This window comes from Macrobrachium rosenbergii, chromosome 23 (genome assembly GCF_040412425.1).
Source record: "Macrobrachium rosenbergii isolate ZJJX-2024 chromosome 23, ASM4041242v1, whole genome shotgun sequence".
Classification (NCBI taxonomy): domain Eukaryota; kingdom Metazoa; phylum Arthropoda; class Malacostraca; order Decapoda; family Palaemonidae; genus Macrobrachium; species Macrobrachium rosenbergii.
Genome location: NC_089763.1, coordinates 26,468,495 through 26,483,734, shown reverse-complemented (window position 1 = coordinate 26,483,734; position 15,240 = coordinate 26,468,495). Strand labels below are relative to the sequence as shown.

Below are 15,240 nucleotides of genomic sequence, written 5' to 3'. Positions count from 1 at the left end.
TGTGTTCCATTATCTATATTTATATATATATATATTTTTTTTTTTTTTTTTTTAATGTCTACCAGTATTTTACTATTCTCCGCAATTATTGTTTTCTTTTATATTTTTCGTAATAAATATCCGCCATTATTGATGGTGCATAACGAATTTTTTTTTTCTGGGATTCAGACTTTAAAAACTGCTTTTCCTCGAATCGAACTCAGAGGACGTAATCGACCGTACCAGTGTAAGAAGGAAAGCCGCAGTTATTTGAGTTATTCTAAATATAACTAATCAAAGGCTTGGATTTACATAGATGGAGTGTAATTTTTGTCATGCACCTTTGTTTCTATCCTAATAACTGGTCTCCTCTCTCTGTATTTCCTATTACGTTCTGTTGTGTATTTCAAATTAGCGCCATATTCTTTGGAAGCTTGAATTTTAAGTCAGTGGCCCCTGTGGGCTTGTTCTTTTTAGATAGGGTACATCTTCTGAATAATAATAATAATAATAATAATAATAATAATAATAATAATAATAATAATAATAATAATAATAATACCATGTTCTTTGGAAGCTTGAATTTCAAGTCAATGGTCCTTTATTATATTTATAATAATAATAATAATAATAATAATAATAATAATAATAATAACCATAGTCTTTGGAAGCTTGAATTTCAAGTCAATGGCCCTTTTCTGGTGACCTTGTTTTATATGAATAGGGTTCATCGTTAGATGTCCCAAATCTGAAAATGACTTTGACGATAGACGTCCGAAATCTGAAAATGAAAATGACTTTGACGATAGACGTCCGAAATCTGCAAAGTACATCGACATTCATTAGACTTCCGAAATCTGAAAATAACTTCGATATTAGACGTCCGAAATGTGAAGAGAACTTTGACATTAGACGTCCGAAATCTGACGAGAACTTGACATTAGACGTCCGAAATCTGACGAGAACTTGACATTAGACGTCCGAAATCTGACGAGAACTTGACATTAGACGTCCGAAATGTGAAGAGAACTTTGACATTAGACACCCGAAATCTGAAGAGAACTTTGACATTGGACGTCCAAAATCTGAAGAGAACTATGCCATTAGACGTCCAAAATCTGAAGAGAACTTTGACAATAGACGTCGAAAATCTGAAAATGACGTTGACGATAGATGTCCGAAATCTGAAAATGACTTCGATGATAGATGTCCAAAATCTGAAAATGACTTCGGACGTTAGACGTCCAAAATCTGCAAAGGACTTCGACATTAAACGTCCGAAATCTGAAAATGACCGACATTCATTAGACGTCCGAAATCTGAAAAGGACTTCGACATTAAACGTCCGAAATCTGAAAATGACCGACATTCATTAGACGTCCGAAATCTGAAAATGACATCGACATTAAACGTCCGAAATCTGAAAATGACCGACATTCATTAGACGTCCGAAATCTGAAAATGACTTCGACATTAAACGTCCGGAATCTGAAAATGACCCCGACATTAGACGTCCGAATTCTGAAGAGAACTTCGAAGCTAAACCAAGAGGTGCACAGGAGGATGAGGAGGAGGAGGAGGAGGAGGAGGAAGAGGAGGTGGAGGAGGAAGAGAGAGAGAGAGAGAGAGAGAGAGAGAGCTAGAGCTGTACACCTAGCGTCAGATCGTCTGCCTGCTGCCTCCCCTCACACTAAATCAATACTGAGCGCTGTTGATAGAAAAAAACACATTTTGGGATGAGACCTTTCCGTTGCAAATTCTTTTTATCATTCTGTGCTTTAGCTTTTTTTGAGAGTCCTTACGCCTCCAAAGGAAGAACATATCGATAAGGGAAGATTTTGGTGGGGGGGAAGATTTTGGCGTCATGTATAAAAAAAAACTCATTAACAGAGCCATAGCAGACACACACACACACACACACACACACACAGCAGCAGCAGTCCGAAACACAGCATACAGGAAGAGAGAGGAGACGTTAGAGAGAGAGAGAGTGTATATCCTCCTCCTGCTGCTGATGGCCACTCCCCAACCCCACCCCACCCCCACTTTTTTTTTTTTTTTTTTTTTTTGCTTCTGAAATAATTGCTCCGGCAGAAGAGCATATTTGCTCGTATTTAACGAATCCAGATTTGCCCAGCGACTACCTAAGAATCTCTCTCTTCGATGACTTCAGCCCTCTTCAGGCCGCGACCCAGTGGGCGTGGGAGGTTTTAGGGGTGGGAGGGGGTGGTGAGGAGTAAGGAGGAAGGGAAGGGGTAGTAAAGGGGGGGGGAGGAGAAGAAGGGGGAAGGAAGGTGTTCTGGAGGATTACTCGTATGAATATTCCCACCATCATCTCCTTCAACGTTATCATCATAACTCACATATACTTTCTCTCTCTCTCTCTCTCTCTCTCTCTCTCTCTCTCTCTCTCTCTCTCTCTCTCTCTCTCTCTCTCTCTTTTGCAGTCTTTCCATCTCTCTCGTGGGCTTAATTTATATAATACAAATATTCTGTTTAGTCTCTCTCTCTCTCTCTCTCTCTCTCTCTCTCTCTCTCTCTCTCTCTCTCTCTCTCGTAGGTGCAGTCTTTCCATCTCTCTCTCTCTCTCTCTCTCTCTCTCTCTCTCTCTCTAATCTCTGTCTTTATCTAATATAATACAAATATTCTCTCTCTCTCTCTCTCTCTCTCTCTCTCTCTCTCTCTCTTGCAGTGTTTCCATATCTATCGTGGTCTTAATTCATATAATAAAAATATTGTTTAATTTTTTTCAGTCTTTCTCTTACAAACTACACACACACACACACACAGATATATATATATTATATATATATATATATATATATATATATATATATATATATATATATATATATATATATATATATATATATATACATGCGACGTGTGTATGTTTTATACAAACAAATGTACTTTGTCCATTATAAGCACAGATATCAGCACAGACCCAACCAAAAAAAAAAAAAAGAAAAGTCCAGCGATTTAAGCTCCCACTTTTCTTTCTACGAAATACGAACACGCCCTCCCATTCCATTCCATTCTCTCCCTTCCATTCCATTTCCTTCCAATCCATTCCATTCCATTCCATTCCATTCTCTCCCTTCCATTCCATTTCCTTCCATTCCATTCCATTCCATTCCATTCCATGCCATTCCATTCTTTCCCTTCAGTTCCATTCCTTTCCCTTCCATTCCATTCTCTCCACTCCGTTCCATTCCATTCCCTTCCCTTCAATTCCATTCCTTTCCTTTCCTTTCCATTCCATTTCCTTCACTTCCATTCCATTCTCTCCAGTCCATTCCATTCCCTTCTCTTCCCTTCCCTTTCATTCCATTCCCTTACCTTCCATTCCAATCCCTTCCATTCCATTCCATTCCATTCCCTTCCCTTCCCTTCCCTTCCATTTCCTTCCTTTCCATTCCATTCTCCCATTCCATTCCATTTCCTTCCCTTCCATTCCATTCTTTTCCCTTCCCTTCCATTCCATTCTCTTCCCCTCCTCTTGCTGCGTTTGTCCATTTTCCTTCCCTTACACCTGTTCCATTTTCCTTCCCTTCCATTGACCCCTTCCATTCCAATGAACTCCTGCTGCAACAGATGCGCATTCCATTCCATGATATCAAGAACACCTTCCATTCCAAGGAGAATCCATTCCATTAACTTCCCTTCCATTCCATTATCCAGCAAGTTCTTGCAGAGGTTTTTTCCTTTCCTCGCAGCAGTAGACGAAATCAATTTACTGAGCTTTTGATTAATCCCCTTTTTGACCTCTGTTTAGCATTGCAGGAGGTTTTTGATGTAGCATATATATATCAGTTTACAATATTATATTGCTTATATATATATATTATTTTGATATATATATATATATATATATATATATATATATATATATATATATATATATATATATATATATATACAATATATATATATATATATATATATAATATATACATATATATATATACTATATATATATATATATATATATATATATATATATATATATATATATATATATATATATATATATATATATATATATTATATTATACACACACTCACACACACACACACACACCGCAAAATATGATTGTACCGGACAGGGGTCATTGGTATACCCGTAAATAAACGAGAGAAAAATACAAGTTCAAATCAGTGTAACATTATAAGTTGTTCAACATAATTTGCATATTTTTTATACGATATGAATATCTTGCAGTTGTTGTTAGAAATCATTCTCGATAGATTTGTTTCTCTTACAATAATTTCTGATGTGTTTTAGAATCATATGTAATGGCGTTGATGAATATTTGAATATTTTGATGTAATGCTCACGAGGAAAATATTTTATCAACTTGTTCACTTTACTTGTATTTTTTCAGTCATTGAAGTTTTTTTGTGTGTATTATGTAATTTAGTGTCTTATCTTTCTTAATGTAATGTAATCTAAATTATTTTCACTTAATTTTAAAGTAAGCGTGAAGTTCATGTTTAGGTTTCTGGAAAGTCTTATCTTTCTTATTGTAATGTAATCTAAATTATTTTCACTTAATTTTAAAGTAAGCGTGAAGTTCATGTTTAGGTTTCTGGAAAATAAAACTACTGAGATCGCTTTGTCTGTCCGTCCGCACTTTTTCTGTTCGCCTCAGATCTTAAAAACTACTGAGGCTAGAGGGCTGCAAATTGATATGTTGATCATCTACCCTCCAATCATCAAAGGTACCATATTGCAGCCCTCAAGCCTCAGTCGCTTTCATTTTATTTAAGGTAAAAGTTAGCCATAATCGTTCTTCTGGCAACGATATAGGATAGGCCACCAACGGGTCGTGGTTAAAGTTTCATGGGCCGCGGTTCATACAGCATTATATCGAGACCACCGAAAGATAGATCTGTTTTCAGTGACCTTGATTATACGCTGCAGTGGCTGCACAGAAAACTCGATTGCGCCGAAGAAACTCAGGCACCTTTTTTACTTGTTAAATGTGAATAGCCTATCATAGGTAATATTAGTTTTTTATTTTTTTCTCATTATTAAGATTGAATCATATTAACATGTGTGAATCTTACCCATAAGTATGAGCTTACTGATGCTTCTTATTAGTGTGAACCTCAGATTAATTGTGATTTTGATCTATGAGTGTGACTCTCATATGCAATTATGAACTTCATTAAAGTATGAATCTCAGTGTAAAGTGTGAATCTCAGAGCAAGTGTGATTTTGATCTACATGTGTGAATCTCACATGTAATTTTGAATCTCATTAAAGTACGAATCTCAATGTAAAGTATAACCCTTTGTTTTAGTGTGATTTTCATCTATAAGTGTGAATCTCACAAGTAATTGTGCACCTCAATAAAGTATGAATCTCATGCATAAAGAGTGAACCTCAGATTAAGTGTGATTTATAAGTCAGAATCTCACATGTAATTGTGAACCTCCATGAAGTATGAATCTCTTGTATAAAGTCTGAAACTCTGTGTAAATGTGATTTTCATCTATAAGTGTGAATCTCACATATAATTGTGAACATCAGGAAAGTATGAATCTCATGTATAAAGTGTGAACCTCAGATTAAGTGTGATTTTCATCTATAAGTATGAATCTCACATGCAATTGTGAACCTCAATAAGTATGAATCTCGTGTATAAAATCTGAACCTCTGTGTAAGTGCGATTTTCATCTATAAGTCTGAATCTCACGTGTATTTTGTGAACCTCAATGACGTATGACTCTCATGTATAAAGTGTGAACCTCTGTGTGAGTGGGATTTTCATCTGTAAGTGTGAATCTCACGTGAAATTGTGAACCTCAATAAAATATGAATATCATGTATAGAGTGTGAACCTCGGTTTAAGTGTGAGTTTCAACTATAAATGTGAATCTTACATGTACTTTTGAATCTCATTAAAGGACGAATCTTAACGTGTAAAGTGTGAGCTTCAGTGTAAGTGTAAACCTCAGTGCAAAATTGAACCACGCTTCTAAATGAGACCATGTGAATCTTATAGCAAGGGAAAATCTGTCTTCAGTTTGAACATCACTTGTAATTCAGAATCTCAGTAGAAGAGTGAACTCCGAATCTTCATGTGAATCTCGGCCATAAGTGTGAATCTTCTAGTTAGTAAAATACAATACAAAGGGGGGAATTTAAGCAGTAGTCTGAACCTCACTCGTAATGGCGAATCTCCTTACAGTAGTCGTTTACATGGCACATCTTTATGTGAATCTCACTTAAGTGTAAATCTTCTAAATAGTAAAATACAGTACAAAGGGAAATTCAGGTATTAGTTTGAACCTCACGCATACTGGCGAATCTCAGTACAGTGGATGTTTGCAAGACATTAATGTGAATCTCACTTGAACGTGAATCTCGGCCATAAGTGCGGAATCTTCTAATTAGTAAAATACAGCACAAAGGGAAATTCAAGTATTAGTCTGAACCTCACGCATAATGGCGAATCTCAGTACAGTAGATGTTTGCGTGGCATTAAGGTGAATCTCACTTAAGTAAACGTGAATCTCTGCCATAAACGCGGAATCTTCTAGGTAAATAAAAGGATCTTGCCGAGGACCGAAGGATAACTCGGTTGCACATCGATTTTTTTCCCCTTCTTTCAAATTAGAAGCTCGAATCGGGTTGACAAGGCTCAGACCCCTCGTCTTCTATTCCTTCTCCTCCTTCTCCTTCTCCCTCTTTTCCCTCTTCTTCTTCTTCTTCTTCTTCTTGCGTTTCTTACTAGGATCCGTTTACTTTGCCCTATCTACTAGTCTATTTACAAAAGGAAATCTCCGTTTATTCAGTCTCGTGATCTAAAAGAACGACTGTGGTGTTCGCCGTCCTTCGAGACCCAATCCAGCACCACACGACCGGAGAGGAAGAGAGAGAGAGAGAGGGGAGAGAGAGAGAGAGAGAGAGAGGGGAGAGAGAGAGAGAGAGAGAGAATCAGAGAGCATCTCTTTAGGACACGCCCCTTCTTAACCAACAGGTTGCTGCTGCTGCTGCCTACTGCTGCGCTCTCGCCGAGTTCCCGTAACACCATGTTCCTCACTTACCTGTTGAATGCCTCGGTCCAGGTTTTCCCAGGTAAATTTTCCGCCTTTTCCAGGGCACGGCGGCTTTCTCTTTCACTACACGGTATCCCCGGTCTGTAATTTAACCGTTATTCCTGCCCGGAAACGTCGAGAAACAGCGATTATCGGCCTCTCGACGGAGGGGTGCGTGAAAGGCGAAAGGCGGGCGGTCACGAAACGAACTCAGCAGTATGGCAGACTGTGGCAATCCAACTATCGGAGGTAGGCCAGCCAGCTGCGTATACTCCATCCATTACGCCTGGCAGGCACGCAAGCGGTTGCCAGCGACCCCATTTACATACGGCGGGCGACAACGATCTCGGAAGACGCGCGCGAGTGGATTTCGCAAAGCACGCAGACGGAACTTTTGCAGTTTTCGCGAATCGTTCGTACAAATGATCTTGAGGAGGAACATTCTCCTCCTGGAAAATAAATGGCCCTCCCCTCCAAAAAATGGGTTTCAGAATCGTTTCCAAGGTCTTTCCAGCATCCCATGTTCCACAATCGTTTCCAGCATTCCAGAATCCAGGAGACCAAATAACTTTCAGAATTGCTTCCAGGATAGTTTCCAGCATTCCAGGAACACAGGAGACCAAATTGCCAGAATCGCTTCCAGGGTCGTTCCCAGGATCTTTCCAGCATTCCAGGATCCAGGAGACCAAATGGCTTTGATAAACGCTTCCAGGATGGTTTCCAGGATCTTTCCAGCATTCCAGGATCCAGGAGACCAAATAGGCTTCAGGATCGCTTCCAGAATAGTTTCCAGGACTTTCCAGCATTCCAGGATCCAGGAGACCAAACGGCTTTCAGAATCGCTTCCAGAATCGTTTCTGGAATCGTTTCCGGAATCGTTTCCAGCGCTCCAGGAGACCAAACAGCTTTCAGAATCACTTCCGGAATCGTTTCTAGCAGTCCAGCAATCCAGGAGACCAACTGGCTTTCAGAAACGCTTCCAGGATCGTTTGCAGGATCTTTCAAACATTCCAGGATCCAGGAGACCAAATGGCTTTCGGAATCGCTTCCAGGATCGTTTCCATGATTTTTCCAGTATTCCAGGATCCAGGAGACCAAATGGCTTTCAGAGTAGCTTCCAGAATCATTTCCGGAATCGTTTCCAGCATTCCAGGATCCAGGAGACCAAATGACTTTCAGAATCGCTTGCAGAATCGTTTCCTGGATCTTTCCAGCATTCCATGATCCAGGTGACCAAATGGCTTTCTGAGTCACTTTCAGAATCGATTCCAGGATCTTTCCAGCATTCTATGATCCAGGAGACCAAATGGTTTTCAGAATCGCTTCCAGAATAGTTTCCAGCATTCCAGGATCCAGGAGACCAAATCGCCTCCAGAATAGTTTCCAGGATTGTTTCCAGCATTCCAGGATCCAGGAGACCAATCAGCTTTCAGAATCGCTTCCAGAATCGTTTCCGGAATCGTTTCCAGCATTCTAGCAATCCAGGAAACCAAATGGCTTTCAGAATCGCTTCCAGGATCGTTTCCCAGATCTTTCCAGATTCTAGGATTCAGGAGACCAAACGGCTTTCAGAATCGCTTCCAGAATCGTTTCCTGGATCTTTCCAGCAGCCCAGCAACTAGGAGACCGCCTGGAAAGTAAAGGGAGTCCCATCTTCTCGTTTTGCCCGAGAGGAAATAACTGAAAACATCGTCTGCTGGTTAGAGATACCAGGAGGAGGAGAATCCGCTGGCACCGTGCCGTCTCGAGAACTGGCGAAGAACTCAAGAACATCAAGAACATCGCTTTGTTGACGTCACTCTCGTTATTTTTACAGGGACCACCTGAAAGATGATCGGTCCAGAATTTCAAGAGGAGACCAGAGAGGAATGGGCTAATGATGACCCAGTGTATATTATATATATATATATACATACATACATACACACACATATATATATATATATATATATATATATATATATACACTGTATAAGTGTATGTATAAATATGAAAACTTACACACATGTAAGAAGATTCAGTAACAGAAACGTAACAGTTTAGAAGTAATTGATATACATTTACTGCATAAATAAGATGATACTGTCAGGGAATATTTTGCATATATATATATATAGATATATATATATATATATATATATATATATATATATATATATATATATATATATATATATATATATATATATATATATTAAGACCTTTACAATTAAGACCTTTACCTATAAGCATATCACGGATTCGGTCTACTTCCTTTCGCTGTAAAATGAATCATAATTAACCAGTACAAATGAAAATTGTTAACTTTTAACTCTAATGTAATGAAACCTTTTCTAGAAAAGAAAAATATGACCACCATACATGAACTCGACTTTTATTCCAAACTGTGACTTAATATTTATAGGAAAACAAAAGACCAGAAATGGAAATATATAGTTTATTTAGATTATCAGGCATTAAATGGCAGTAACTCGGTTACACTAGTTAATAATATTTTTTCCCTAACAAATTATTGCTTTCACTTTCAATTTCAGGCATAGATGCAGATATATGCAAATTGATATTTGATTTCGTGAATAATTATTTGATATTCTCTTTTGTAAGATAACATGAGCAGATGACGTCATCTGTTTTTGTAAGATAACATGAGCAGGTAACTTCATCTTTTTTTTTTGTGAGATAGCATGAGATAACATGAGCAGATAACTTCATCTCTTTTGTAAGATAACATGAGTAGATAACTTCATCTGTTTTTGTAAGATAACATGAGCAGACAACTTCATCTCTTTTGTAAGATAACATGAGCAGACAACTTCATCTGTTTTTTGTAAGATAACTCGAGCAGACAACTTCATCTGCTTTTTGTAAGATAACTCGAGCAAATAACGTCATCTCTTTTGTACGATAACATAAGCAGATAACTTCATAATTTATTTTAAGATAACATGAGCAGATAATTTCATCTGTTTTTGTAAGATAACATGAGCAGATAACTTCATCTCTTTTGTAAGATAACATGAGCAGATAACTTCATAATTTTTTAAAGATAACATGAGCAGATAACTTCATCTCTTTTGTAAGATAAAATGAGCAGATAACTTCATCTCTTTTGTAAGATAACATGAGCAGATAACTTCATCTCTTTTGTAAGATAACATGAGCAGATAACTTCATCTCTTTTGTAAGATAACATGAACAGATAATTTCATCTGTTTTTGTAAGATAACATGAGCAGATAACTTCATCTCTTTTGTAAGATAACATGAGCAGATAACTTCATCTCTTTTGTAAGATAACATGAGCAGATAACTTCATAATTTTTTAAGATAACATGAGCAGATAACTTCATCTCTTTTGTAAGATAACATGACAGATAACATAATTTTTAAGATAACATGAGCAGATAACTTCATCTCTTTTGTAAGATAACATGAGCAGATAACTTCATCTATTTTGTAAGATAACGCAGGCAGATAACTTCATCTCTTTTGTAAGATAACATGAGCAGATAACTTCATCTTTTTAAGATAACATGAGCAGATAACTTCATCTCTTTTGTAAGATAACATGAGTAGATAACTTCATCTCTTTTGTAAGATAACATGAGCAGATAACTTCATCTCTTTTGTAAGATAACATGAGCAGATAACTTCATCTGTTTTTGTAAGATAACATGAGTAGATAACTTCATCTCTTTTGTAAGATAACATAAGCAGATAACTTCATCTGTTTTGTGAGATAACATGAGCAGATCACTTCAACATCTATGAAAAATTTTTTTAAATAAAATCAAATTACAAAAATTACAAAAACACAATCTACCCATCAGTAATGGTGACCGTCTAATTGACCTGTCACCATAAACAGGCTTTAAAGGCAGGTCAGCTGATCGCCTTGTAAGGTCATGCCCTCCGGGCAGAAGCAAGTGTGGCCCCGAGGAGAGGATTGCGACAGAAGGCACAAGTGGGTACAAGAGTGACCTGCGCAGGAGTTCGCAGCCTGGAAAAGATAAAATGGCAGTGTGAAGTTTAATGCTCTCTCTCTCTCTCTCTCTCTCTCTCTCTCTCTCTCTCTCTCTCTCTCTCTCTCTCTCTCTACATCATATATATGTTATATATCTTGTTACATACCTTTTCGAAGAGACTAGGGTGATACACTGATATCCCTGCCGGCATCTGTGGTGCGGTCGAAGTGAACATTCGAGCGTCGGTGCAGTTCCACTTTGTACACTCAAGAACCTGTTGACAAAAATTGCAGAATTTATCTTGAGAGTGGGGTTTTCTCAGGCGCAGATGCGGATGGGAGTGGCAACCCATCACGCCTGTGTAGTCGCTTTCTGTGGATTGTCTTCTGTAAATTCTCTCAAATGAACAGCAATCCTTTGGAAGGCTGAGTGGTCCCTGTGAGCTTGTTCCATATGAATAGGGTTAATCTTCTGACTAATAATAATAATAATATGTATATGTATTAAACACTTTTTGTATCGACAGTTACATTACATAGCCAGTACGAATATCAAGAAGATGAAAGAATAAATAATTATTTTTTCAACATGCGGATATTTTTACTATCATGGACCATACTGACAAATTGACTTCACCACGAATATAACAGAAAAAGAATACAAAGCAAATAAAAAAAATACACAAAAAAATTGAAAGGATACATAATAAATTGAAATAAAATACACAATAATTTCCAAAACATCTAGAAACAATTACAATTTTTTTTTTATTTGTAAAAGCATGTACCTTAAGAGTTTTTTTTTCTCTGAAATTTCGTTTTCATTCATTCATCATCACGTGAATTACCTATTTAGTCCCAGTTCTAGGCCTGTGGCCTAGGCCTGGTATTTTATCCTAATCCCTCGGACCAGCCCTATGAGAACTGATAGTCAGCTCAGTGGTCTGGTTAAACTATCTTGATAGTAATAATAATAATAATAATAATAATAATAATAATAATAATAATAATAATAATAATAATAATAATAATTACCTGTTTTCTCAACATGTCCGTCCAGAAGATTTTATCATCCCAAAGTGCCACAGCGTAAGGATAAACACTTGAGGTCCTCGTGACTTCCTGGCGTCAGATAAAATTGTAAAATATAATAGATGTATTGGTGAGGTGATAAAACTACTCAGTTTAACTAGTTTTTTTTTTTTCAGTGTAAATTTTTTTAAAATAAATACTTGAGGTCCTGGTGACTTCCTGGCGTCAAATAAAATTGTAAAATGTAACTATATAATCAGACAAATGTGTTGGTGAGGTGATATTAACTACTCATTTAAACTAGATTTTTTTCAGTGTAAATTTTTTTTTTATTAAAAATGGTATTTAATTACTCTTTTAGACTGCAGTCGAGTGTCAGCTTGGGAATTCAATTGCAATACTTTTTTAAATTAATTTTTTTCTTTTTCAAATTGTTGGTGTTACGATACAGAAAATCGATTTTCCAGAGGAGAGAGAGAGAGAGAGAGAGAGAGAGAGAGAAGACAAACCCTCAATTCCTGAAAGACACAGAAATTTCTTCTAGAGAGAGAGAGAGAGAGAGAAATAAACCCTCATTTCCTGAAAGACACAGAGGTTTCTTTTAGAGAGAGAGAGAGAGAGAGAGATAGAGAAATAAATAAATAAATAAACATTTTCTTAAATGACATAGAAATTTCTTTTACAGAGAGAGACAGACAGAGAGAGAGAGAGAGAGAGAGAGAGAGAGAGAGAGAGAGAGAGAGAGAGAGAGAGAGAGAGAGAGAATTATGCTTACCTGTCGGTTGGTCCCATCCAGGTTCACAAACTCCACAGTGTCGTGTCTTCCATCCATCCAATAAATTCTCCTGAGTTTTGGGTCGAGAGCGAGGCCGTTGGGCCAACCCAGTTCTTCGGAGACTAGACTAGTCCTTCCTTTGCCGTCCAACCCGGCGACTTCGATAAGGGGCGTCTCTGCGTCCGTCCAGTAGATTTTCCTGACGGGGAACGATCGGGAGAGGGAAGGGATGTTAGCAATGGGTGATTAGGGCGTTCCTGGTCATTGCTCGTAGAGTGAAATGTGTAAGAAGGATTTACAGGTGAATTGATAGAAACTTAATGAATTATCCTGCAAGTTAGTGAATGAATGTGTTTGTGTATGTATATATATATATATATATATATATATATATATATATATATATATATATATATATATATATATATATATACACACACAATTTTACTGAGCTTAAAAGTTCAAGGAATTTTACGACAGATCCCCCAAATTATTAAAAATGCTTTTGTAAAAGTTTCCGGGCAGGAAAATTATGACTTTTAAGTCTTATACGTGAATTATAAAACAAAATATTCTCAGTAAAAACTTTGAGGGGAAAGAAGTTGAAACTAATTAAGATACGATACCGAGCAGCGATAACTGATTGCAACCACTTACATTCAAAGTTCCGAATAAAGTAGTGAAAGGAATATTGATGAGTGAAAGATTCACATTTTTTTCTAATTGAAAGAGGGATGTTAATATTGATTCATAAATGTTTAGAGTCAAAGATTAAATGTATTTTATATTCATAAATGTTTAGAGGCCAAGAATAAATGTATTGTGTATTAATAAGTGTTAAGAGCTAAAGAATGAATGTATTATGTATTAATAAATGTTTAGAGCCAAAGAATAAATGTATTATGTATTAATAATTGTTTAGAGCCAAAGAATAATTGTATTATGTATTCATAAATGTTTAGAGCCCAAAAAATAAATGTATTATGTATTAATAAAGGTTTAGAGCCAAAGAATAAATGTATTATATATTAATAAGTGTTTAGAGCCAAAGAATAAATGTATATTTATTCATAAATGTTTAGAGCCCAAAGAATAAATGTATTATGTATTAATAAATGTTTAGAGTCAAAGAATAAATGTATTATGTATTGATAAATGTTTAGAGCCAAAGAATAAATGTGTTATTTATTAATAAATGTTTAGAGCCGAACAATAAATAGACAGACATTGGGTTGCATTGAGTACAGCGAATACCTTTCAGTGAGATCAAGTTGCAAGGCTCTAGGCAGGGCGATTTCGTCCACGAGAGTCCCGCAATTCGCTGTCACAATCGAACAGACTCTTATCCGTTGGTTGTTGCTGTCCGCTATGTACAGGTTCCTCCCCAGCCAATCCAAAGCCAGGCCTTCCAGCTTAGTCGCTGTAGAGTGGACGATTGCGAAACGAGAGGTTATCAAGTCGTTCTATAACGGAATTTTTCAGATTTTCAGGGCATTTTTAAAATGATTGCAGTTCCACTGCTTTCATCTCGCTGCCATGAAAGGTTACTGTGTGTGTGTGTGTGTATGAGAGAGAGAGAGAGAGAGAGAGAGAGAGAGAGAGAGAGAGAGTGCAGTCTTCATTTCAATTAGGGCATGGAGATTTCTTTTGCAGAGAGAGAGAGAGAGAGAGAGAGAAATGAAATTTCATTTCTTTTAGGGAGAGAGAGAGAGAGAGAGAGAGAGAGAGAGAGAGAGAGAGAGAAATAAGTTTTCATTTCTTGAAAGACAGAAATTTGAAATAAGCTTTCATTGAAAGACAGAAATTTGCTTGAGAGAGAGAGAGAGAGAGAGAGAGAGAGAGAGAGAGAGAGAAATAAACCTTCATTTCTTGAAAGAGAAATTTGTTTTATAGAGAGAGAGAGAGAGAGAGAGAGAGAGAGAAGATCAGAATGAACAGGAATTAAGTGTGTATTCATGCATGCATGCGTGTATGTATGTATGTATGTATGTATGTATGGTGTCAAGATACGCCTTTTCTCCGTAGTGGGATGAAGCTGTTAGCCTCACGCCTTTCTCCTGTCTGTCGTTCTCGCCACAACGAGAGTTAACAGAATTCACCTCAAGAATTCCGGAGCTTCAGGAACCCAGATATTTTGTCCACTGGACCACTAGGCTAATTATATATAATTATATAAATACTTTTATAATATATAAAATATATATAAATATTTTTATGAATATTTCTCTAGATAATTTTGACTCATGTTTGCGTGAATATTTATAAATATGATTATTAGTTTCTGCTAGGTGTATAATAAGCAGGGGGTAGTAGCGAGAATAATGATGGTAGTACTAGTAGTAGTAGCAGCAACGGGAGGCCTGGTGTAGGCCTCCGAACTCGGGTCCACCAAGAGGGGACAATGTCGACTCCTGAGGACATATTATACTTCCACTTTTCCT

General features: G+C 36.9%; 2 protein-coding genes across 2 annotated transcripts in view; both read right to left on the bottom strand.

The window, feature by feature from the left end:
- Positions 1–7,256, bottom strand: part of LOC136851401 (phospholipid scramblase 1-like) — a 45,408-nt gene extending 38,152 nt beyond the window's left edge. Inside the window, exon 1 of the mRNA XM_067125478.1 lies at positions 7,039–7,256. The gene's annotated coding sequence lies outside the window, so the exon portion shown is untranslated. The remainder of the gene's footprint in view (positions 1–7,038) is intronic.
- A 2,196-nt stretch (positions 7,257–9,452) lies between these two features.
- The window catches only part of LOC136851400 (vitellogenin receptor Yl-like), a 13,059-nt gene continuing 7,271 nt past the window's right edge, over positions 9,453–15,240 (bottom strand). The window contains exons 4-8 of the mRNA XM_067125477.1: positions 14,054–14,219; positions 12,800–12,998; positions 12,028–12,114; positions 11,160–11,267; positions 9,453–11,028 (exon numbers count right to left, since the gene is read on the bottom strand). Of these exons, the coding sequence (XP_066981578.1) occupies positions 10,900–11,028; positions 11,160–11,267; positions 12,028–12,114; positions 12,800–12,998; positions 14,054–14,219 (689 nt within the window). The 3' untranslated portion in view covers positions 9,453–10,899. The remainder of the gene's footprint in view (positions 11,029–11,159; positions 11,268–12,027; positions 12,115–12,799; positions 12,999–14,053; positions 14,220–15,240) is intronic.